The sequence below is a fragment of the Hippopotamus amphibius genome, chromosome 15 (assembly GCF_030028045.1).
Source record: "Hippopotamus amphibius kiboko isolate mHipAmp2 chromosome 15, mHipAmp2.hap2, whole genome shotgun sequence".
Lineage (NCBI taxonomy): Eukaryota > Metazoa > Chordata > Mammalia > Artiodactyla > Hippopotamidae > Hippopotamus > Hippopotamus amphibius.
In genome coordinates, this window is record NC_080200.1 from 6,569,838 (window position 1) to 6,594,892 (window position 25,055).

A 25,055-nucleotide genomic window follows, 5' to 3' on the forward strand; every position below is an offset into this window, starting at 1 on the left:
CCTGGGGAGGACTGGTTCCCGGGTGTGATAACGGACAGGACAGGGGGGAGATGCTGTCATCTTCCGTGGGGGGTTGACTGAAAGGACAAAGGGAAGCTGGGGACGTGCAGCGGACCCAAGCATCTGGATTGGCTCAGTGACCCCCTCGGTGCCTCTGACCCCGTCCCCATCTCGGGGAGCTCCCGGGGGGCAGCGCCGCACGCTGGGTGGCCGCGTCCGCTGCGCCTGGGCCCGGCCTCACTCACCGTGGCACTCAGTGAGGCCAGGGCTCGGCTGGAAGCCCTCGTCACAGTCACAGCGGAAGCTGCCCGCGGTGTTGATGCAGCGGCCGCTGGCACAGAGGCTGGGCTGGGCACGGCACTCATCGTCATCTGAGGCGGGAGGGATGAGGCAGGCCGGCGGGGAGGCCGGAGTCCCCCGAGCCGGCCTCCACCTCCAGGGCCGATGTCCGCCCGCCCCCGCCCCCCGGCTTTGAACGCGCCCGTCCGTGGTGGGGCCGGGAGGCCCTGCACCCCCGCAGCCCTCCGGTACCTGCGCAGCCCTCCTCAGGGCCCAGCTGGGGCCGCGTGCCCGGCGGGCAGACGCAGGCGAAGGTGCCGATGAGGTTCTTGCACATCATGCCCCTGGCGTGGCAGTCCTGCTCGCCGTCTGCACACTCGTCCACATCTGCGGGTGACCGCAGACCGATGGCGCTCAAGGCCAGACACACCACGACCCAGCTCCAAGCTGTGAGGACCTGGACCCCACCCCCCTGAAGCAGTGCCAGGGGCCTGTCCCTCCCCCACCCGTCCCAGACCTCCTGGGAAGCCGGCAGGGGGTGGGGGTGGGGGTGCCATGACCGCTCTAAACACCTGCCTCTCCTGCCCACATCAGGGTCTGTGAATCTGTCAGGGCTTCACTGTGGTCCCTGGAACACTGACCCTAAAAGAGCCCTTGAGGGACAAAGTCCCAGGCCAGGGTTTTTACCCTCAACACTGTGGACATCTGGGACCAGAAAATTCTTAGTGGTGGGAGATTGTTCTGTGCATTGCAGGACACTGAGCAGCATCCCTGGCCACTTGATGCCTGTAGCAACGCCCACCCCCACCCAACTACAACAATAAAAAAATATCTCCAGATATTGCCACATGTCCCCGGGGGGGGGGGACGACAGTTGCTGTCCCCACTGTGCTGGCCCACTCAGGGCATGTCCAGCCACCACTGGGGAGGCTTCCAGAACCACACTCACTGTTCTGTTAGACTGGGGACCCAGGGAGCCGCTAGCACCCCCTTGCATAACAATAGAAGCAGAACCACCACTCACAAAAGAGCGCCCACTGCACCCTCACTTGCCTCAGCTCTCCCCTCACTTTATCACCTACTGCTCATTCCCACCCTTGGGAGGCACAGGTCTTATTTCTTCATTTTCTATTGGGACCGAGGTGTGGGGAGTCCTGGGGCTCGGTTCAGCGCCCGCCTGCCTGTGCGGGTCCTACCTCGGCACATGGCTCCATCCTCTCGCAGGGCGTAGCCAGCTGGGCAGGTGCACACATAGGAGCCCTCAGTGTTGCGGCAGCGGAAGGCGCAGAGCAGGGGGTTCTGGGAGCACTCGTCGATGTCTGGGGAGGCCAGTGGAGGTGCTGGCTGGGCGGGGTCTGCCCGAGGGACCCCCCCTCCCTCTCTCAGGCCAGCCCCCCTTGTCCCTGTCACACAGCCCAGGTCTGGGCAAGCAGGGTCGTACCCTCGCAGGTCATCATGGGACCAGGCTCAAAGCCATCAGCACAGGCACATTCGAAGCCTCCGATGACATTGGTGCAGGTGCCTTCCCCACAGGGGTGCCCGATGGAGCACTCATCTGTGTCTGGGGTGGAGGTAAGGGGGTAGTCAGAGCCTGCAGAGAGCTGCCACCCTTGCCGTGATCTGGCCTGCCTCCCGCTGACTGCCTGCACACTGGATAGGGCCAGATCTGCGGCGCCTTTAGGCTGGACGAAGGGCAGGCATGCAGTATGTGTTCAATGAACAGATGAAGACGTGAACGAGTAAATGAGAGAGTGAACGAATGAGTGAGTAAACATCAGAAAGAAGAGCGAGTGGGTGGGGGAGAGTGACAGTAGCTGAGAGGCAGAGTGCTGTCTTAGGTGGTGTCTGCCCACCCCGGCTCCTTCCTTTCCTGGGAAGCAAGCTGGGGCGGGCTGGTCACTCACCCACGCAGCTGACGCCTGTGAAGTCCAGGCTATAGCCAAAGGGACACTCGCAGCGGAAAGAGCCGTCGGTGTTGACGCAAAGGCCATTAGTGCAGACGCCAGGGTTCTCCGCACACTCGTTCACGTCTGCAGGTGGCAGAGGTAGCAGGCAGGGCATCTGTCATGCCTTGGCCACCTTCAGGGTCTCTTCCTTCCCTCCAGGGGGGTGGGGTCCAGGGTCACCCATGCCCAAGACTTGGGAACTGGGGTAGAGCCCAGACAGGGCTGGGTGGGGAAGAAGGAGCCTGTGGTGGCTCAGGGGGCCTCTTAGCACATGGGCGAGGGGCTCACCTTCCCGAGAGTCATCTGGGCCTGGGACTGCCCCGTGGCCAAAGGGGCACAGCTCCTGAAAGGCGGCTAGACACCAAGAGGGGAAGGGATGTGAGGGTCTGGGGCCAGGGGCAGCCCCTAGGATCCCCCTGTGTGTAGGGAAGGCTGAAGGAAGAATGGAAGGAGAGCAGATGTCAGGGTCGGGGAGGCAGGGTCAGGGGAGACTGTAAGGGGGCAGGCGCTCACCACTGCCCTCCTGAGGGCACAGCTCACAGGGGTCATTCCAGCCCTCGCCAGGCCTCTGGCTGCAACAGCACCGGGTCTTGGTGGTGTTGAAAGCTTTGGGTACGGAGCACTTGCCGGCCTCGAAATGGGTGAAGCAGAAACTCTGCCGTGTGTCTGTGGGGTAATTCCCCAGAGAAACGCTAGAAGGGCCAGCCACCCCAGTCCTCGTGAATGGGACGGTCCTGACCCTACCAGCGGCCAATCAGAACACTCCAGAATCACTCCATGGTGATTGGTTCAGGGATGGACATGTGACCCACACTGGGCCAATGAGGGTCAGCCCTGGGGCTTTTGCTGAAAATCTGAGAATCCCTTCCAGCAACACCCTACATTCAATGGGGGGAGGGGGCTCTTCCCAGGCTGGAAGAATGGTCAAACCTAGCCACGTTATTCTTGGATCACAATCCCTTTCCTGGAGAGGCAAAGTGGTTCACTCCAGAGATCCAGAGGACCTCAGACTTCAGACCCCAAATCCTCATTACTGACCCCCATTCTTCAGCCCTGGACTCCCACCGGCCTGAGATGTCCTCACAGGCAGGTTGGGGTTCGGCTCACCCTGGCCCCCAGAACGACAAATACTGGTTAAGTGGCCCTGCTCTCTGCCTTGTTGCCCTAACCTGGGAGAGAAGAGGCTGGCTCAGCCTGGGTGAGGCTAGCCCACACAGGACAAGGCTTCTGGAGATTCAAGCAAGAAACTGCAGTCTCCTTTCTGGGTGACCCAGCTCCTCCCATCCCGCCTCCCACTCTTCCCTAACCTTGTGTGCTCCCAGGCTCCAGACTCACCAAAGCAACGGTGCCCATTGTCAGACAGCACAAAGCCAGACGGGCAGAGGCACTGGAAGCTCCCGGGGCTGTTGGTACAGGCACCAAAGAGGCAGAGGTTGGGCTCTTCCAAGCACTCGTCGATGTCTGGAGGGGCAGGGACACGAGGTGGGTGGGGTGCAGCAGGCCCTCCACCCGGGTGGGCGGCCTCGGCTGCTGGGAGGGGCAGATGGAATGGGAGCCCAGCCTGGGAGGCCCCAGGGACTGATGCGAGATGGGGTCCCCAGGGCTCAGGATGAACAGAGCACCAGCTGGGCACTGGAGGAGGAGGGTCTTTCCTAGAAGGTGACTCCAGGGTAGGGGTCACGGTCAGGAAAAGTTCATCTTTAGAGAGTAAATCTGTACAGAGCTAACTAAAACTGGATAAAATTAGCCTACAGTGGAAGAAGTTAGCTCACATGGTACTAGGCTAGCTCATCTGCTCAGGTCAGATTGGCCCACGTTAGCCCAGGTTGTACAAGGCTAGTCCAAGTGGATGAATGGACCAGAAGTGGTCAGGCCAGACTGCTGTAGATTAGCACAGACTATACAAAGTCACCCAGATGTGGGATTACACCAGAGGTGTTCAGGCCAGACTGGTCCTTCACCACCACTCATCAAGTGAGAAGTTTCACGTTTGGTGCAGTGAGACCCACACCCATGCCCATCTTATAGGATTTGAGAGGAAGCCCGGGGCGCCAGAGAGAGAGAGAGAGAGTCCTGAGCCAGGAGAGCATCCTAATAACAATAATAGCAGATGAAGCTGTATAGGGCGCTATGCTAAGGGTATCTTTTCAGTCACCACCACCCCAGCTGGCATTCCCATTTTACAGATGGGGGAACAGAGGCCCAGAGGTGCCTCCCTGGCCCCCGAGCTGGAAGGTGAGGCTTGACACTCACCGACACAGTGGTCACTCTGAACCTGGAAGCCGGGGGGACAGATGCAGCGGAAGGAGCCCTCAAGGTTCTGGCAAGTGCCTGGCAAGCAGGTTCCCATGAGGCTGAGACACTCGTTGGTGTCTGTGGAGAGGAGGAGGAGGGGTCCCAGCACTATTTAGTGGCAGGGTTCACCTGGGGCTGGGACCAGCACCTATGGTCACTGCATGATGGCCAAAGGCCTCCAGACAAGCCCTTCTGGATCCAGAGGAAGGGCTGATACTCAGGAAAATGGGGACATGTGGAGAAGAATATTCTGGGTCCTGGTGGGGGTTGTAGGTGGAGCCAGGTGGTGTCCAGGGGAAGAGGGGGCAAAATTCCTAATCTCAAAAACTTGCAGACCCCTTTCGTGGTTTCTGTGGCATCTATTCAGCACCTCTCTTATTGCATACTTCATAAAACTTAGATTTTCAAGACAGCCTCACCTTAAACTACAAACCCTGTGAAAACATGGATGTGATGTGTTGTTTTTATCTCTTTTTATACCTTAAAATAAAAGCATGGTTATGAAATAGAAATAGAGCTCACTCAGAAGTACCAACTGCAGGTAAACTTGGAGCAAGGGCTGGCTGAGATGGCTTCCAGAACCATGGTGAGACTCACCTATGCAGTTCTTCCCATCACTTGTGAGCTCAAAACCATCCTGGCAGAGGCAGTGGAAGGAGCCAGCTGTGTTGAGGCACTGGCCAAATCGGCACACCTGCCCCACCATGGTGGTGCATTCATCCATGTCTGCAGAGGGAAGATGGGCCAGAGGGGTCACCCACAGAGCCTAGGGCTCTGAGCCTCCCCTGAAATTCTTTTCACAAAATTGAGTTGATGGCAGTGACTTCAATTTATTGAGCACTTATATGTCAGCTGTATATCAACCCTCCAACTATCCTATGAAGCAGACACCAATATTTTCTAATATAAGCATTTTAATGCTATGAGTTTGCCTGTAGGTACTACTTTAGCTGCATCCCACAAATTTTATGTTGTGTTTTCGTTTTCATTTAATTCAAAATGTTTTCTAATTTTCCTTATGATTTTTTCTTTTCTCTATGGATTCTCTAGAAGTATATTGTTTAATTTCCAAATATTGGGGGGATTTCTGGCTATCTTTCTGTGACTGATTTCTAGTTTAATTTCCTTACATTCTGAGGACCACCTTGTGTAATCTCAATTTTTAAAAAATTGTTGTTTGTCTTATGGCCCAGAATATGGTCTTTCCTGGTGAATGTCCATGTGCATCTGAGATGAATGTATGTTTTGGAATGTTCTATAAATATCACTCAGGTCTAGGTGGTTCACAGTATTGTTGAGGTGTGCTACAATATATCCTTACTGGTCTTCTACTTGTTCCCTCTATTATTGAGGGAGGAGTGTTAAAATCTCTAACTCTAATTGTGGGTTTGTCTATTTCTTTTTTAGTTCTGTCAATTTTCACTTCATACCTTTTGAAGCTCTATTGTTAGCCACATATGCATTTATGATTGTTATGTCTTCTTAGAGAACTGACCCCTTAATATTTATTGGCTCTCTTTATTTCTGGTAATATTGCTTGTTCAGAAGTCAATTTGGGGGACTTCCCTGGTGGTCCAGTGGTAAAGAATCCGCCTTGCAATGCAGGGGATGCGGGTTCAATCCCTGGTCAGGGAACTAAAATCCCACATGCCGTGGGGCAACTAAGCTTGCATGCTGCACTGAGCTTGCGCGCCTCAACTAGAGAGACTGCGTGCTGCAAACTACAGAGCCCACGTGCCCTGGAGCCTGTGCGCCACAACTAGAGAAGTGAAAACCCACACACTACAACTAGAGAGCAGTCTGAGTGCCATAACAAAGGATCCCTCATGCCTCAACGAAGATCCCGTGTGCCACAATTAAGACCTGACACAGCCAATAAATAAATAAATAAAATAAAATTGTTTGAATTCCAAAATACACTTTTAAAAAAAGTCAATTTGGTCTGATATTAAGATAGGTAGGTACTACTATTAATCTTTTTACAGAGGTGGAAACTGAAGCACAGAGTGGTAAATGACTGGCCTAGGGTCACACAGCTGGCAGATGGCAAAGCTGGAATCTAAACTCACACCACCTGACCTTGGAATCCACATTTTCAACCACTGTGCTAAACTGCCAACATCAGGCCACCAGGTCTTGCCTTCACTGTTCACCTTCCTCTCTGTACTGGCCATCTTCCTCTTACCAACCTGAGTGTAAGCTCTAATGAGGGACCCTTGGCACCTGACAACTGAAGGGGTTTGGAGTACTTTGTGGTTAAGTAGTTTTCAATCCCCTGAGGTTGTTTTACTGAAGGCATCCCTGAGGCGAGATCCTTTATTTCAGCTGGGTGCTCTCAAGCCAAGGACCCACTTTTCAGTGGGGGCACACTGAGGGTTGCCCACCAGCCTAGACAGCTCACCCATGCAATCTCCGTTGTGTGTCGCCAGGAAGCCAGGGAAGCAGAGGCAGTTGTAGGAGCCAACGATGTTCTTGCAGGTCCCGTTTCCACACGGCTGCTGGTCACACTCATCAACGTCTGCAAGAGCAAAGCCCCTGATCCCTGCCCAGCTCACCCAGGGCATTGGGCAGCTTGGCAAGTCAGAGCCAGACTGGACCCAGCTCCCCTCTCCTGCACCTCACCCTACCCAGGTGGACGGGAAGTGATGGCTGGGAAACATCCCTCTTCATCGCTCCCATTTTACAGTTGGGAAAACTGAGGTTCAGGGAGGTGAATAAGTCATTTACCCAAGGTCTTAGGTGCCAGGACTCACACCTATGAGTCTGTGAACCAGGATAGGCAGAATCACCGTCCCTGCCCCAGGGGAGGTGTAGACCCATGGTCCCTCGCCCTTGCAGCCTGGCCTTCCAGGAGGGAGCAGGAGGGGGCTCTCACCCATGCACAGGGTTTTGTCTGCTGAGGCCCGAAAGCCACGGTGACACAGACACTTGTAGCTGTCTGCTGTGTCCACGCAGTCGCCATGGCTACAGACGTTGGGGATCTCCCGACACTCATTCTGTCCTGAGGGAGGGCAGGCAGTGTGGTGTCTCCAGGGACCCTGTGTGTCCCCAGCCATTGCACGCAGCAGTGGGGGAGCCCGACCCTGCCTTGAAGCCCCCCATTCTAGCTGCCGCCCCAGGGGAAATGCTTCACCTCCCATTTCACGCTCATGAGTCCCCTATTAACATATGCTTTCGGCACCCCCACCCCAAAGTACAGCCAAGGAGAGAATTCCTGAGTGGTCCAGCAGTTAGGACTCTGCGATTCCACTGCAGGGGCATGGGTTCGATCCCTGGTTGGGGAACTAAGATCCTGCAAGCCACGCGTCACAGCGGAAAAAAAAAAAAGTACATGCAAGGAGTAAAGCCCAGACAGAGCCGTGCCCTACCCAAGTTACAGCAGGAGGCAGAGTCTGGCAGTGTCCTACACCCCATTCCCTCACCTCCCTACTGGGGTCCCCACTTACCCACGCAAGCCCCGCCTGACGACAGCTTGTACCCTCGGGCACACTTGCAGCGGTAGCTGCCAGGGATGTTCATGCAGTCGGCATTCTGCTGGCAGGGGCTCTCCCCGCTGGCACACTCGTCCACGTCTGGGGAGTACAGCCAGCGGGGTGGGGTGAAAGAGAATCTTCCGTGCAGAATCAAACCCTAAATCCAGCCCCGCCCCCACTTCAGAGCAGGTGGTTTCTCCGGAAGCAGCCAGAACCACACTGAGGAGGGTGAGGTGGGATGGAGCCCCTTGGAAAGGCGTTAGCCCCACATGCAGAGGGGGAAACTGAGGTTCACGGCAGGCGTTTAAGTGACTGGCCCAGAGAGCACAGGCTGGGAGCGGGGACTGGCATCCCAGCCAGGGCTGGGGATGCAGGGGGCTGGCACCTTCGCAGACCAGCAGCATGCTGTTGTAGCTGAAGCCCGTGGGGCACTCGCAGCGGAAGCTCCCGATCTGGTTGATGCAGACACCGTTGGCGCAGATGGCAGGGATCTCCCCGCACTCATCAATGTCTGGGGAAGGCACCCGCCGTCAGGGGCAGCCCAGCCCCCCGGCAACGTCTGGGGGGACCCTGACCTAAGAGATCGTGCCGCCTGGGGGATGTGTCCACCAACCAGCACGCACTTGAAAAATTCTGTTGTGGCCAAACTATACCTGCCCACACCGGAAAGAAGTCAGGATGTGGGAGGGAAGGCAGGAGGGGAGAGCCTCTTTCTCCACAAAAATGCACATTTGCCGTGACCCAGCAAGCCTGCTTTCTGGGGTCCCCAGGAATGAAGCAACCCTGTGTGTGAGTAGGAAGCTGCAGGGGAGGACCTGCGATGACATTTAGCAAGAAACTGGAAACGTCAACGGAGGAATGGATGACAATATGTGGTCCCTTCATACAAGAGAATACGATTCAGCCTCAAAAGGGGGTGGAGCACTGACACTCGCTATAGCCTGGATGAACCTTGAAAACACGATGCTCGTGAGAGAAGCCTGTCCCCAAAGGCCAAATACCATATGATTCCATTTATATGAAATATCCAGAACAGGCAAATCCAAAGAGACGGAAAGCAGAATAGTGGTTGCCGGGGGCTGGGGAAGGCAGAATGGGGAGTGATTTTTGTGATTCTTTTTGTGTGATGGAAGAGTCTAAATTTACATTGAAGTGATGGAGCACAACTCTGTGGATAAACGAAAACCCACTGAATTTTGCACTTTTGATGGGTGAAGTGTATGGTATGTGAATTACATCTCAATTTAGCTGTTGTTTACATAAAAGAATCTGGAATTCGCCTACGTGTCTACCCATGGGGGACGGACTTATGACCTGGGATGTGTCTGCACATGGCATATTACAAAACAGGGCAAAGAGGGAGGTAGTGCTGCCTGTAGTAACCTGGCTGGTTCTTCACAACTCTTTGCTGGGTGAAAAAAGCAAGTTGCAAACAAAATGTAGGGAAGCATAGAATTTATGTCCAACTCCCCAGAAAACAAAGCCATACATTTTCAATGGGGGACCTCTGTGTCTGTTTAAATGCATGAAAACAGAACTAAAGAGAAATCCTCCAGGCGTAAAGCATGAATTATGTCTCAATAAAGCTGTTGTTTATATAAAAGCACCTGGAATCAGCCTTAGTGTCCATCCGGAGGGGGACTGACTGATGACCTTGGAACCCTGGGAAAGTGTGAAGGAGACTTAGATGTGAGGGGGTGACTAGTGGAGGAGTAGCTCATCTGCTCTGTTTCAACTATTGAAAATAAGGGGAATACTTTTGTGGGATGAAAACAACTGAAAATAGGTCCATCAATTAAAACACCGCACAGCCGAAATGTTGAATTCCAGTATTATTAAATTGTCAAATTATTAACTTAGAAAGGGAGTGTTCTGAGCCACACTGCAACATGGATGAGCCTTGGGGACACCAAGCTCAGTGAAATAAGCCAAATATACAAGGACACATACTGTATGATTCTGCTTCTATGAGGTCAAATTTACAGAGACAGAAAGTAGAATGGGGGTTCCCAGGAGCTGGAGAAGGGGGATGGGAGTGAGGGTTTCATGGGGACCCAGTTTCCGTTTGGGAAGAGGAGAACGTTCTGGAGGTGGAGGGTGGGGATGGTTGCACAATGGTGTGAATGTCCTTAACGCCACCGAGTTGGACACTTAAAAATTATGAAAATGGAAAATGTTATATTACATGTATTTTTACAGAATTTTTTTTCATGAGTAACAATTTACTCAAAATACTCTCATTGCTTTTTTTAAAAAAGGGCAGGATTTGGGGGCAGGATTCCTGGCCTGGAGAGTGGGAAAAGTGAGGGTAGGGGGTGGGGGCGGGAAAGAGAGGGGGCAGGGCTCTGGGCACAGAGTGACCTGGGGCTGCAGGCAGGAGGGCGGTGGTCACTCACCGAGCGGCTTCCCTGTGTGGATGTCAATGACGAAGCCGGGAACCTGGTTTCCACACAGGATCTGGTAATCCACTGAGCACAGGAGAACATGGGAGGGGGTGCTGGGGCTGAATCCTCTCCAGGAGGACTCCCCCTCATCGTCCTGATCACCTCGTCCATCTCTGTAGCTCAGTGCTTACCTGGCCTCTGATAACTAGTCCCTCTCCCTCCCCCCACTCTGACCCGCACTGGGAGGGTTACAGGTGCCATCCGCCTGTGCAGTGTGATCGTCTGACACACAGACACGACCTCTCTCATCCCTTCCCTGCATGGGTGTCACCAGCCATGCCCTACTGTCCTCACCATAAAATGCAGACTCTTCAGCTTGGACCTCAAGACCTTCACTCTCAGCCCCACGTTTCCTCCAACAGTAACTCCTGCCCTCCCGTGATACTGATTTCATCACAAGTCTGGATGTGTCTTGCTCCGTCATGCAACCAGAACGTTGCACATGTCGTTCCCTTTGCTGTTCCCTAGCACAGTCCACTTCAACCTTGAGGACTCAGGGCAGCCCACCACTCTGGCCCCGGACAGCTGATCACACCATCCTTTGGATCCCCTGGGCAATTCACTCTCTGACTGTATCCCACTGCTGACACCAAGATGCTGCTTGTCCAACCTCCGTCCCCAGGTGGGTAGGTGTCCCTGGACCCACTTGACAGACACAGGCAGGCATTTGGGCAGTGCCACCTTTCCCCAGGTCCCTGACCCGCCCCTCATTCGCGCTTCTGCCTGCATCATGATGAGGAGAGACCAATCTCAGTGGCCCCTACGCCTATAGTGTGGACTTCTGTCTCATCGTATTCCACGTGCACCTCAGATTCAGATGGGTACCTAAGTCCCAACATATAATTTGTGAGTGACATCTGGTCTGTCTTGACAATCTCGTGGCTAGACTTGGCTGTCTGCAGTTACCTCCCGGACTGCACAGCTTGGGTCTAACCTTATTCTTATTTCCTAGAACCCAGAACAGGGCCCGGCACCCAGAGATATTCAATAATGACCCTCCCCATTCCACTGCACTGCGTTGAACAATGACCTTCCACCCCCAAAGTTCATGCCCACCCAGACTCTGTGAACGTGACCGTTTTTGGAAATAGGGTCTTTGCAGATATAATTAAGTTAAGGTCATCCTGGATCAGGGTAGCCCTAATGCAGTGATTGGTGTCCTTATTAAAAAAGGAGAGGGATTTCCCTGGTGGTGTAGTGGTTAAGAATATGCCTGCCAATGCAGGGGACACAGGTCCTATTCCTGCTCCAGGAAGATCCCACATGCCGCAGAGCAACAAAGTCCATGCACCACAACTACTGAAGCCTGCACAACTAGAGCCCGTGCTCCACAAGAGAAGCCACTGCACTGAGAAGCCCACACACCTCAATGAAGAGTAGTCCCCACTCGCCACAACTAGAGAAAGCCCGCGTGCAGCAACGAAGACCCAATGCAGCCAAAAAACAAAACAAAACAAAACAAAACAAAATAAAATAAAATAAATAAAATAAAATAAAATAAGAAAAAGAGAGACACGTGGAGACACAGGAAGAAACCATATGAGTTGAAGGCAGAGACGGAGGTCACACAGGTACAAGCCAAGCAACACCAAAGAATGCCTGGAGCCACCGGAAGCTGGACGAAGCAAGGAAGAACTCTTCCCTAGAGCTTCTGGAGGAAGCATGGCCCTGCCCACACCTTGATTCATGACTTCTAGTCTCCATGTATGTGAGAAAATATGTTTCTGTTTTTTTTAAGCCACCAATTTTGTGGTATGCGTTGCCACAACCCTAGGAAATGAATTGTCTTAGGTCAGGCTGCTATAAGGAAATACCATGAACTGGGTGGCTTCAATAACGTTTACTTCTCATAGTTCTGCAGGCTGGGAAGTCCAAGTTTAAGGTGCCGGCAGATCTGGTGTCTGGTGAGAACTCTTCCTGTCTGTCTCCTCGCTGAATCTTTACATGGTGAAGAGAGAGCCTCTTTTGCGTCTCTGTCCTTTTTTTTAATAAATTCTATTTATTTATATTTATTTATTTATTTATCTATCTATCTGCCTGCACTGGGTCTTCGTTGCTGCATGCGGGCTTTCTCTAGTTGTGGCGAGCAGGGGCTACTCTTCATTGCGATGCATGGGCTTCTCTTTATGGTAGCTTCTCTTGTTGCAGAGCATGGGCTCGGGGCGCACAGACTTCAGTAGTTGCATGAGCTCAACAGTTGTGGCTTGCGGGCTCTAGAGCGCAGGCTCAGTAGTTGTGGCACACGGGCTTAGTTGCTCCGTGGCGTGTGGAATCTTCCTGGACCAGGGATCAAACCCATGTCCCCTGCATTGGCAAGTGGATTCTTAATCACTGTGCCACCAGGGAAGTCCAGTGTCTCTTCTTATGAGGGCACTGATCCCATTTAGAGGACTCCATCCACATGATCTAATTAACTCCCAAAGGCTCCACCTCCAAATACCATCACACTGAGGGTTAGGGCTTCAACATACGAATTTTGAGGCGACACACACATTCAGTCCACAGCACTAATATACTTGTAACTCCCTAGTTGCCCCCTCTAGTCACTGCCCCAATCCTGAGGCTCTTTCTGATGCCTAGGCTGGCTGCTAGGTCATTCTAATAGGTCTCATCCCAACTGCCATAAAAACCTCCCGCTCAGTCCTTTCAAGCTTTGCTCTTGCTCTTCCTGGCCTGGAACACCCTTCTTCATCCTGACTGACATTTCTGTAATCCTCCCCAGAACTTCTTGCTCCCTCCCCAGCTTACGGGGCTCTGATGCCTCTAACCAGTTGTGCTTTTCTCTCTGGCCCCAGGCACTCACGGACCCCCAAATAGTCTGAGTCTTTAAGGACCTTTGCTCCAATGCAAGCCTCACTGATCCATCCTGAATTCCTCAAGTCAGCAAAATAAAGTTGCCTTGTTTGCCTTAAAAGTATTGATTTTTCCATACATTGATGGGGACAGAATTTCAATTCTTCGGCTCTCATCAAAACAACATAGACTCATCTGGGAGTCCTAAGTGCAGTGTGCCTCCTATACAAGGCACTGAAAAGGGCCAAGATGGAATGAAGGCAGTGGAGGGGCACTCACCACTGGCAGGGGTCGGGCAGGCCTCACAGGGTCTATTCCAGGCCTGGCCAATGTTGTAGGAACAGCAGCATATCTTCTGGGTCACATTAAAGGCCAGCTCATTCCGACATGTGCCGTTATAGTGCCGGAAGCAGACGCTCTTCCTCATGTCTGTAGTTGGATTGGGGAGAAGGATGTAGGTAAGAGACACCAGAGGAAGACAGACAGACAGGAACTCATTCACAAGTCCATTTGAAAATTACTGGGTTGACTTCTCTCCCCCAACACACATGAGGGTGCCATTCACATTTTGCCTTTCTTGGGCAGTGCACAACCTGGACAACCATTCATAGCAGCTCTGGGTCCCTGAGCCCCTGAGCCCTGCAGCCTTGTTCACTGCTACATATCAGCATCTCAGATACACTCACCCTCCATCTCTCCTCCCACAAACATGCCTCTCCACACTCTTCCAAGGCTTGGAGACTCCCAGAAGCCTCTCCCACACCCTAGTGCTTTTTCCACCACTGCTGGTCTCCCCCATCATCATTCTTCGTACCCATGCAGTTGTTGCCACCGTTGACTTGCAGGTACTCTGCTGGGCAGACACAAGTGTAGTTCCCCAGAGTGTTGTAGCAGGTACCAGGGCCACAGATGCCCAAGTGTGCAGAGCATTCATCGATGTCTGTAGGGGAGGGAGGAATTGTCTGCATCCAGGAACTGTCCAGACAACTCCCCACCCCAGATCTGCCAGAGCCACTTCGCGATGCTCTTGAGTTTAGTTTCAAGGTTACCTTAAAATGCAGACATCTTAGTGACATGTAAAGATATGACATGGTGTTAGGTGGGAAAAAAGTTTACTATAATCCCATTTCTGTTAAGAAAAAATATGACCTGAGCTCAGAAATTAATGATATTATCACCAAGAGTGGGGCGACCATGTGCTTCCCAGTGTGACGTAATAAGAAGCAAGAGCCCTATGAATAAAATATTCTTGGAAGAAAAAAGGTGATTCACAAACTGATCAATCCCCTAGTCTAGAGGCAGTAAGCTTTTTCTGTAAGGGCAGGTAGTAAATTTTTTCCTCAGTTTTGGGAGCCAAAGAATGGTCTCTGATGACCTATTCGCTCTGCCACAGTAGCGTGAATGCAGCCAGCCACAGACAACGGGTCAACAAATTAGCATGCTGTGCTCCAATAAAACTTGATTTATGGCCACTGAAACGTGGATTTCATGTCATTTTCACGTGGCACAAAATATTATTTTTCTTTTGATTTTTTCCAATAACTTAAAAAATGTAGGGACTTCCCTGGTGATCCAGTGGTTAAGACTACACTTCCAATGCAGGAGGCACAGGTTCAATGACCAGGGAACTAGGATCTCACATGCTGCGTGGCCCCCCCAAAAATGTAAAAAGCATTCTTAGTTAGTGAGCTTTATAAAAATAGGTGGCCGGGGACTTCCCTGGTGGCACAGTAGTTAGGACTCCGCACTCCCAATGCAGTGGGCCAGGGTCTGATCCCTGGTCAGGAAACTAGATCCCACATGCCGCAACTAAGGAGCCCACCTGCTGCAACTAAGAGCTAGTGCAACCAAATAAATAAATAAATATTTACCAAAAAAAAAAGGTGATGGAATATTAGTATTCTAGGAGTGACATTTCCAAAAATGGCAGAGTAGGGAAGGTCAGAGCTCTATTCCTCCACAAAGAAAACTACTGAGTTGGGCAAAAACTGACAAAATTAACTTTTGAGGAACTCTGGAATCCAGCCAAAACTTACAAAACCAGGGGATCTGATATATAGGATATCCTAGAGAATCCACAAAATGAAAGCTATTAGAGCTAATAAATGAGGTCGGCACAATTGCAGAATACAAGGTTAATATACTGACACAGAAATTTCAGTGGCATTTCTATACACTACGGAAAAGCAATTGAAAAGGAAATTAAGAAAATAATTCTACTTATAATAGCATCCAAAAGATTAAATACTTAGGAATAAATTCAGCCCAAGAGGTGAAAGACTTGTACATGGAAAACTATAAAACATGCCTGAAAAAAATTGGAGACCTAAGTAAATGGAAAGACATCCTGTGTATATGGATTAAAAGACTCATCATTGTTAAAATGGCAATACTCCCCAAAATGATTTACATATTCAATGTAATTCCCATCAAAAGCCCAATTACTTCTCTTTTTTTGGGAGAAATGGAAAAGCTGATCCTAAAATTCATATGGAATGGTAAGGGACCCTAAATAGCCAAAACCATCTTGGGAAAAGAAGAAAAGTTGGAGGAGTCACACTTCCCCATTTCAAAAGCTACTTACAATGCTACAGTAATCAAACAATGTGGTACTGGCATAAGGATAGATCTATAAATCAGTGGAATAGCATTCAGAGTCCAGAAATAAACCCACACATCCACAATCAATTGATTTTCAACAAGATTGTTCAAGGGAGAAAAAAGAGTCTCTTCAACAAATGATGATGGGACAATTAGATATCCACACACAGAAGAATGAAGTTGGGATCCCTACCTCATGCCATATACAAAAATTAACTCAAAAAAGATAGAAGACCTAAACATAAGAGCTCATGTTTTCTTGGAAGAAAACATAAGGGTAAATCTTAATGGCCTTGTATTTAGCAATGGAGTCTTAGATATGACACCAAAAGCACAAACCACAACAGGAAAAAACTCAGATAAATTGGATTTCATCAAAATTTAAACCTGTTGTGCATCAACAGACACTGTCAAGAAAGTAAAAAGACAACCCAAAGAATGGGAGAAACTCTTTGCAAATCACATAGCTGATGGGGGTCTTATGCCCAGCATATATAAAAAACTCTCACAACTCAACAACAAAAAGACCAACAACCCAATTTTTAAAATGGGCAAAAGACTTGAATGAACATTTCTCCAAAGAAGATACAGATGGTCAATAAGCACATGAAAAGGTACTCAACCTCATCAGTCATTAGGGAAATGCAAATCAAAACCACAATGAGATACCACTACACATCCAGTAGGATAATATTATTTTAAACAGATGAATGGATAAAGAAGATGTGGCACATATATACAATGGAATATTACTCAGCCATAAAAAGGAATGAAATTGAACTATATGTAATGAGGTGGATAGACCTAGAGACCTGTTTTACAGAGAGAAGTAAGTCAGAAAGAGAAAAACAAATACCTTACATTAACTCATATATATGGAATCTAAAAAAATGGTGAACCCAGTGACAGGGCAAGAATAAAGATGCAGATGTAGAGAATGGACTGGAGGACACGGGGTTGGGGGGGGGCCAAGGGGAAGCTGGGACAAAGTGAGAGAGTAGCACAGACATATATACACTACCAAATGTAAAATAGATAGCTAGTGGGAAGTTGCTGTATAACAAAGGGAGATCAAATCGATGATGGGTGATGCCTTAGTGGGCCAGGTTAGGAAGGGTGGGAGGGAGTCGTGGGAGGGAGGGGATATGGGGATATAAGTATATCCCCATATGAGGTACACCAAAGCTGATTCACTTTGGTGTACCTCAAAAAACGGTACAAGAGTGTAAAGCAATTATATTCCAATAAAGAGCTTAAAAAATTAAAAAAAAAAAATGGGCAAAAGACCTGAATGAACATTTCTCCAAAGAAGATATATAGATGGTCAATAAGCACATGAAAAGTTACTCAACCTCATTAGTCATTAGGGAAATGCAAATCAAAACCACAATGAGATACCACTACACATCCAGTAGGATAATATTATTTTAAACAACAGTAAATAACAACTGTTGATGATAATGTGGAGAAGCTGGAACCCTTGCATGTTGCTGGTGGAAATGCAAAATGGTACAGCCTCCGTGGAAAACAGTTTGGCAGTTCCTCAAAAAGTCAAACAGGGAATTTCCTAGTGGCACAGTGGTTACGAATCCACCTGCCAATGCAGGGGACATGGGTTCGAGCCCTGGTCCAGGAAGATCTGGGAGCAACTAAACCCATGGGCCACAACTACTAAGCCCTTGTGCTGCAACTACTGAAGCCCGTGAGCCTAGAGCCTGTGCTCCACAACAAGAGAAGGCACCACAATGAGAAGCCAGTGCACCGCAATGAAGAGTAGCCCCTGCCCGCTGCAACTAGAGAAAGCTCGTGCACAGCAACGAAGACCCAACACAGCCAAAAATAAATAAATAATAAAATTATTTTTAAAAAGGTCAAATACAGAATTACCATATGACCCAGTGATTCCAGGAGTTAGACAAAATGTTTGACAAAAACTGGCTACAGAATTTGTCCAGTGCAAAATGAAAATCCTTGTTCAAAGTATATGAAGAATTTCAAGATGGAGACAACAGAGCATTAAACGAAGTGGAGGTGGGGGCGTAGGGGGTGTTGCACTTTGGAGCATAGGGCCCTGGCGTCTGAAAGCTGGGAATTGTTGCAAGCCTGCAGCCCTCAAGGGCACAAAGTGGCCCTGCAACTCTCTAGAGCCAAGGTCAACAACATTCAGGTTGAAGTCTCCCTGCCCTGTGACAGTCAAGAAATGCAGCACAGTGCCATATGTGATGATAGGACTTTCCCCTTTTTCCCTTGATAGTCTACTGAATAGGGGAGGCAGGGAGGGATAAGATATTTTCAAGCATTTTGGGTTCTGATTCTGGTTTGACAGCTCACACCTCCATGCACAAAGGAAATTGGGCTTTCAATCTTAGAGCTCTCCCTTGTTGCATCGTTTCCTTGAGTTTCTAAAGACTGCTGATCAGAGTGAAAGATCTGCTGTCCTCGTGTGCTGATGTCAGTGTCTGGCTGCTTGCAGGTGCTTAGATAATATTGTTGAAAAGAAGAAAAAGAATGGATTGGTGGATGGATGGATGGATGAAGGAAGGAATGAATTTGATAAACTGCATCAAAAGAGCTCAGACTCCAGGATCAGAAAGGCTGGGCTCCAAGCCAGTTTTGATCACTTACTAGCTGGTACCTCTCAAGTGACTTAACCCCCTTGAGCCTTAGTTTCTGCATCTGAAAAATGCGGTCATAATAAGAACATCTTCCTCATGAGGCTGTTTTGGTGAATGAACAAATGACAGATGTGGACACTCAGCTCCATGGTGACAAGCAACCACAGATGCCAACTGTTGGTTGCTACTAAGACTCAAAAGAGGACCATAAGCAGACAAGTGAAGGGATGATTTAAGGAAAGGTATGGCTGTTCCTTTGGTGTCTTTCCCTTCCCACTCTTAGCTCTGGCCCTTGGTCAGCTTTTGCCCAAAGGAAGAAGGGCATGGCTGCTGCAATAAAACCAGGTTATTTCTGAGTGGGAAGGAGGCTGGAGGTCAGGCAATGGGGAGACGGGGAGGGGGCAGCAGAGGGTAGATCGGGGCATTCCAAGGACGCCTTCCCAACCCTTCCAATGGGCCCCAGGCAGCAAGGCAGGTGAGCAGACTCTAGGGGGCACGTGAGGCCCCAGGACTTGAAGGGGAGGTGAGGCTGGGCAGGAACTCAAGGAGGATGGGGTGGGCTCAAGCTCACCCTCACAGATGCGGGTGTGCTCATTGAGGTGGTAGCCAGGTGGACACTCGCACTGGAAGCTGCCGAAGGTGTTGACACAGTTGCCCCCCTGGCACAGCCCTGGCAGCTCCTGGCATTCGTCAATGTCTGTCAGGAAGTAAGGAAGAGCGCTTGGAAGCTAAACCCAAGAAGATGGGGGACACCCATGCCTTTCCCTGGGCTCTCCAAGGGTCCTGGAGAGTCAGTCCTGCTTCTTTAAGAATACCCAAGAGCTGCTGGGTATTTGGGGGATTCAGGCCAGGACCTCTCTTGCAGGCTGCACCCAGACTCTCCTGGGTCAATGTCACCCTGAATTCATCTTATTTCCCTTCATTGGATAGTCCATCCTCCCATCCATACATCCATCCATCCATCCATCCATCCACTCATACATCCATCCATCCATCCATCCATCCATCCATCCATCCATCCATCCATCCATCCATCCTCCCATCCATCCATCCTCTCATCCATCCATCCATCCACTCATTCATCCATCCATCCATCCACCCACCCACCCACCCACCCATCCATCCATGCATCCATCCACCCACCCACCCACCCACCCACCCATCCACCCATCCATCCATCCATCCATCCATCACAAAGTCCCCTCTTGATGGAATTCTCCAATCTTAATCCGCCAATGGATAAAAGAATGGATTCATGGATGAATGGATGGGTAGGTGAGTGGATGGATATGAAAAGTAGAGAATGGGTGAATAAGCAAGAGTGTGAATGGAGAAGAAGATGGATGGGTGAATGGGTGGGTGAGTGAGTAGGTAGGTGAACAGATAAATGAAAGGATGGATGGGTAGATGAGCAGTTGGATGGATGGATGAATGGGTGGATATGGGAGGATGGATGTGCAGATGGGTACATGGATGGATATGAAAAGTACCAGATGGGTGAATAAGCAAATGGGTCAATGGATGAAAAGATAAATGAGTGGATGGGTGGGTGGGTGGGTAAGTGAGCAGATGGATAAATGGATGGATTGTAGATGAGAGGATGGATGAACGTACTTATATGGGTGTATGGATGGATGGATGACGGATGAAGGGATGGAAGGGAAGAAGGAAGAAAGGATGGGTAAATGGGGAATGGATGTATGGGTGGGTAGATGAAGGATAGATGGATCGATGGGTGAATGGGGATTGGACAGAAGGATGAATCAATAAACCAACAGGTGGAAGAGGAGATGGCTGAGAGGATCTGCCCCCCCACCCCAAAGCTGCCCAACTCTGCTCCTTGGTGAAGGGAGATGAGAGAAAGGTCAATCAGTGGGTGCATGGATGGATGGTCTACCAGGAACTCACCTTCCAGAATGACAGTGACGGGATTGGGCCGGAAGCCCTCACCCCCTGGGCACAGGGTTCTGTACTCAGCTGCAAGGGAAACAGGTACTTGTGAGGGGTAAGGCATTTGGGTGAAGTTCAGGGGAAGCAGGGGAGGGAAGGTCCCACAAAAAGGGCTCAAAAAGGGGCCTTGCATCCCTTTACCACAGAAACTACACTCTCTTACCTCCTCAGCCTCTTGGGGCCAAGAGACACTGGTCCAATTCTTGGGAATCCGGGGGGTGTGTATGTGTGTGTGTGTGTGTGTGTGTAAATGTGTGTTCACAATTCAACATGTGAGCAGATGGATCATGCAGTAGTAGCTGGGAGCAGGGAGGAAGGATTCTTTGTGATCCAAAACCAGACCCTAGCGTGACCACAAGTTTCCCCCATGAAAGGAAGACCCTGGATGTACACACACACACAGGCACACCTCTGAATAGGTGGACAGGTGCCTCACTGCTTCACACCTGAGGATTTTGCACATGTCTGTTCCCACTGCACCACACACCCTTCCCCCTACTCTGCCTGGAAAACTCCTACTCATCTTTCAAAACCTCATTCAAGTCCCTATGCTGGGAAGGCTTCCTCCTGAGTCATCACTATGCCTCAAACAGACCATCAGGACAATTCCACCCTCAACAGTCCAGGGACTGTTGGTTTACAGGTGAGGGGCAGCGTGCTGCAGTTGTGGTCCACCCAACTCTAGGTCCCCACTCCTAGTATAGGGCATAGAGGAATTCTCAATATTTGTTGATCGACTGAGCAAGCAAGTGAATATAAACACACAAAGAATTTGCAGGAAGAGATGGCAGAAGGAGACTCTGGGGAGAGGCCTAGATGATGAACTGCTAAGAATATGCTGTGTGACCCAGGGCAAGCCCTTCTCCCTCTCTGGTTCCCAGTGTCCCTCCCTCAGTAGAGGTGACCCCCTAAGTCCCGACCCAGACCTGGGGCTAGGTCTCTGCCTTGCCCTCCCCCACCCCCCCCAGGGACTCACTGGTGTTGGCCAGCGGGCACAGCTCACAGGGGTTGCCCCAGGCCTGTCCCAGGGAGCAACAGCAGGACGCTCGGGTGACGCCCACCCCGATCTCGGCACTGCAGGAAATGCCACCGTCCCCTCGGTCCTGTGTGTCCAGGAAGCAGTTCCCAACGCGGGTATCTGAACAGGCAGAAAGGGATGGTTAGCAAGTGGTGGGGAGAAATGGTGAGTGTGTGTGTGTGTGTGTGTGTGTGTGTGTGTGTGTGTGTGTGTGGTCTGTCTGTCTAGAGCAGAAGGCTGTATCTCAACACACAACAGAGACGATCACGCTGGCCAAGGGCCCATTTGTCAGGATCAGGTAGATCTGGGTAACCCAGGGCCATGACCCCATTCCAACCCATTCACCCCAGAACCCCATCGGGAGCAAAGAGCATACTCACCCACACAGCCCACCCCGCTGGGGTTCAGCTCAAAATCCTGGGGGCAGTTGCAGAGGTAGCTGCCAGGGGTGTTGACACACAGGCCGTTGATGCAGTTCACGGGGTCCGCACACTCATTCACATCTGAGGAGTGGGGGGCACCGTCAGCAGGGAGCCCTCCCTCAACCTACTTCCTCCCTGCCTTCTTCCCGGGAAGTCCAAGCCCTGGCTGCTGGGGGCCAGGCTTAGGGGCAAAGCCACACACCCTCCCCTGGGAAGAAAGCCTGACAGGACAGCAGCCTGTCCCAGGCAACCCCACGCCCTCCCCTACTTGTCCTGGAGGTTTGCCCTTGAGAGTTCTCCCTGCCCCAGATTCCACGAGCTAACCTACAAAAAGCAACATTCAGGACACGTTTTGAGCCTGGGGCTGGCAGACTACAACCTGTGGGCCACATCTGGCCCCCTATCTGTTTGCGTAAATAAAGTTTTATTGGCACCCAGGCACACCCATTCATTCACTTATCGCTGGTGTCTGTTTCCGAGCTACAGCGCAGAGACTGTATGGCTGAAAACTGAAAATATTTACTGTCTGGTCCGTCCCTGAAAAAGTCTGCTGACCCGTTTGGGACACACAGGTGGGAGACCATTTTGATGGTTGTGGCGGAGGGTGCTCAACTTCATTGATTCACTGCGCTTATTCAGGGGATAATAAGTGACATGATGAAGGTTAACAGGGACGGGAGCACTACTGGAGACGGGGGTCTCCCCACCCCAAGAAAGGACACATGAGAAGAGATCTGTGGGCAGTGAGGGAGTGAGCATCCCCCCAGCCCCATGGACCCCACACCTGTGCAGTTGCCGCCACCGCGGTCCAGCTCGTAGCCGTCATCACAGTCGCAGCGGAACATTCCCGGCAGGTTCTCACAGCTCCCGAACACGCAGAGGTTCCCGAAAACGCACTCGTCCACGTCTGGGGGGAGGGACCCCAGGTCAGTCCAGCCCACCCGGCATCCCACTCCTGCCACCCCCAGGGCCAGCGGCTTCAGGGACCCGCCCGCTCTGCTCGCACCCTGGCAGCCCCGGACCTCACCCTGGCAGGCACGCTGGTCCTCCGTGGGGTTGAAGCCCATCTCGCATTCGCAGCGGTACCCACCGGGGGCATTGAGACACTGCCCGTTCTCGCAGAGGTCCACGTTCTCCGCACACTCGTCCCTGTCTAAGGGGACACAGAGGCAGAGGGCTGGGGGCAAAGCGGCCAGGACCCACGCGAAGTGAGCAAGCGGCCTCGATTGCTTGAACCCTTCACTGTCACCCAGGGTTCTAGGGAGCTGGCAAGTGGCCCAGGGAGCTCAGGACCCCGACTCAGTGGGCCCGTGATCAAGTCAGGGCCAGGGAGCTGAGAGGGGACCTGGTCACTCAGGATCTGGGGTGGAAGGCCGCCAGGAAGTTAGCAAGTGTTCCTGGTCCCCACATCCAGAGGGCTCCATGCATTCCCAGTCCAGGGGAGAAGCCTGCCCCCAGGGACTCAGGGCCTGGCCTGTGGCTCCCAGGGCTGAAGGCACGTCCTCTCCGGCACCCCCAGGGTGGGTGGGCGGATCAGTGTGAGTCGGGAAGCCAAATGACCGCTGTGGCCGCCTTGGAATCCAGCCCCCATGGCTGTCCCTCTCGGGCCCCTCCAGCCCTCCCATCCCAACCCCCAACCTCACCTTCGCAGGAGAAGCCATCCCCGGCAAAGCCAGGGCAGCAGGCACAGCGGTAGGAGCCGGGGGTGTTAAGGCAGTCAGCTCTCGGGCTGCACCCGTGCTCCTGGAAGGCGCATTCATCCAGGTCTGCAGGAGATGGAACCCGGAGTCCCCTGGGTGTGTGCACTAGGGGGCTGCGGGGAGACAGACCCTCCAATCCCGGCCCTGACCGGCCCCCGTGGACATGGCTGAGCCCGGTCACCCCCGCCCTGCCACCCGCCTCCCCACCCGCCCCACCTACCTCTGCAGCTCTGCCCGGACCTCCAGCCCCCAGGCACTCACCGTGGCATTCGAAGCCATCCCCCACCCAGCCTGGCTGGCACCTGCAGCTGAAACTCCCAGGGATGTTGAGGCAGGAGGCATGACCGTCACATCTGTGTCCCCCAAGCTCACATTCGTCCACATCTGAGAGGAGAGGGACCCAGGCATAGGAGGGGCAGGGCCAGGAGAGGGGGCGGAGGACGCAGCACCCCCATGAGACCTGGGCCCAGCAGAAACAGGGCTTCAGGTACAGAGTTGGACAGACTCAGTGCAGGAGCAAAGGAAAGAGCAAGGACCCTCCCTAGGGTAGGGCTGGACCAGTCGTGCCCCACACCTTCACCCAGAGCCCAAGAGGAAAACCCCCAAACCCAACAGGGCATGACTTCCAGCAGCCTCCAGAAATGGTCTGACATGGCAGCATGAGAGACTTAGGGTAGACCCTAAGAGTAACTGTTCTAATGCACACGCTCCCTCTCTAAAGCAGGATTTCCTTCAAAACCAGTGTGTCTAATCCTCAGCCAATTTTGCATCGCCCTATCGTCTCTGCAATGTTCATGTACCACCTAAGTGAGCTACTGTTAGCTGAAAGTTTCTTTACACCGCCTCCTGTTTTTACTTACGTGAACATATTTTACAAGAAAAATTTAAAACAACGATCTCTAAGAAATCATGGGTTTGATGCTCTGTTTCCCAGTGTTTGCTTCTAGCATGTATTAAAATAACTACGTAATTATGGCAACTAGAATTACGTTCTCCCAAAAAAGTAAGTTCCAATTCTAACCCCCAGAACCTCTGAATGTGGCCTTTTTTTGGAAATAGAGTCTTTGTAGATGTAACCAAAATCAGATGAGATCGTCCTGGATTACAGTGGGTCCTAAACCAATGACTGGTGTCCTCATAAGAAGAGGGACACAGAGAGGTGAACACCCCGTAATGATGAGCGTGAAAACTGGACTGATGCGTTCAAGGACGCCAAGGACCAATGGCCACCACCAGAAGCGAGGAGAGAGGGATGGGAGAGATTCTCCCTCTGGGCCCCCAAGAGGGAACCAATCCTGCCAACACCATGATTTCAGACTCTGGCCTCCAGAACTGTTATTCTAGAAAGAGTAGATTTCTGTGGTTCTGAGGCACCAGGTTTGTGGTCATGGGTTATGACAGTTCTAGGAAGCTCAAACAGGAACTGAAATGTTTAAATGTTCATCCCTGTGTCACTTAAAAGCATCAGGCTTGCTTGCTTTGGGAACTGCTGTGGATACTACGGGACCCAGAGCTTCCC

At 51.5% G+C, this 25,055-nt stretch overlaps 1 protein-coding gene across 1 annotated transcript in view; it reads right to left on the bottom strand.

The window, feature by feature from the left end:
• The window catches only part of FBN3 (fibrillin 3), a 63,191-nt gene that overhangs the window by 13,940 nt on the left and 24,196 nt on the right, over positions 1-25,055 (bottom strand). Inside the window, 25 exon segments of the mRNA XM_057708789.1 lie at positions 246-371; positions 532-666; positions 1,476-1,598; positions 1,721-1,840; positions 2,184-2,309; positions 2,514-2,579; positions 2,739-2,891; positions 3,561-3,686; positions 4,479-4,598; positions 5,118-5,246; positions 6,922-7,038; positions 7,396-7,521; positions 7,967-8,092; positions 8,379-8,504; positions 10,390-10,461; positions 13,510-13,659; positions 14,045-14,170; positions 19,018-19,143; positions 20,355-20,423; positions 21,373-21,534; positions 21,795-21,917; positions 22,621-22,743; positions 22,864-22,989; positions 23,480-23,602; positions 23,798-23,920. Of these exon segments, the coding sequence (XP_057564772.1) occupies positions 246-371; positions 532-666; positions 1,476-1,598; positions 1,721-1,840; positions 2,184-2,309; positions 2,514-2,579; positions 2,739-2,891; positions 3,561-3,686; positions 4,479-4,598; positions 5,118-5,246; positions 6,922-7,038; positions 7,396-7,521; positions 7,967-8,092; positions 8,379-8,504; positions 10,390-10,461; positions 13,510-13,659; positions 14,045-14,170; positions 19,018-19,143; positions 20,355-20,423; positions 21,373-21,534; positions 21,795-21,917; positions 22,621-22,743; positions 22,864-22,989; positions 23,480-23,602; positions 23,798-23,920 (3,042 nt within the window).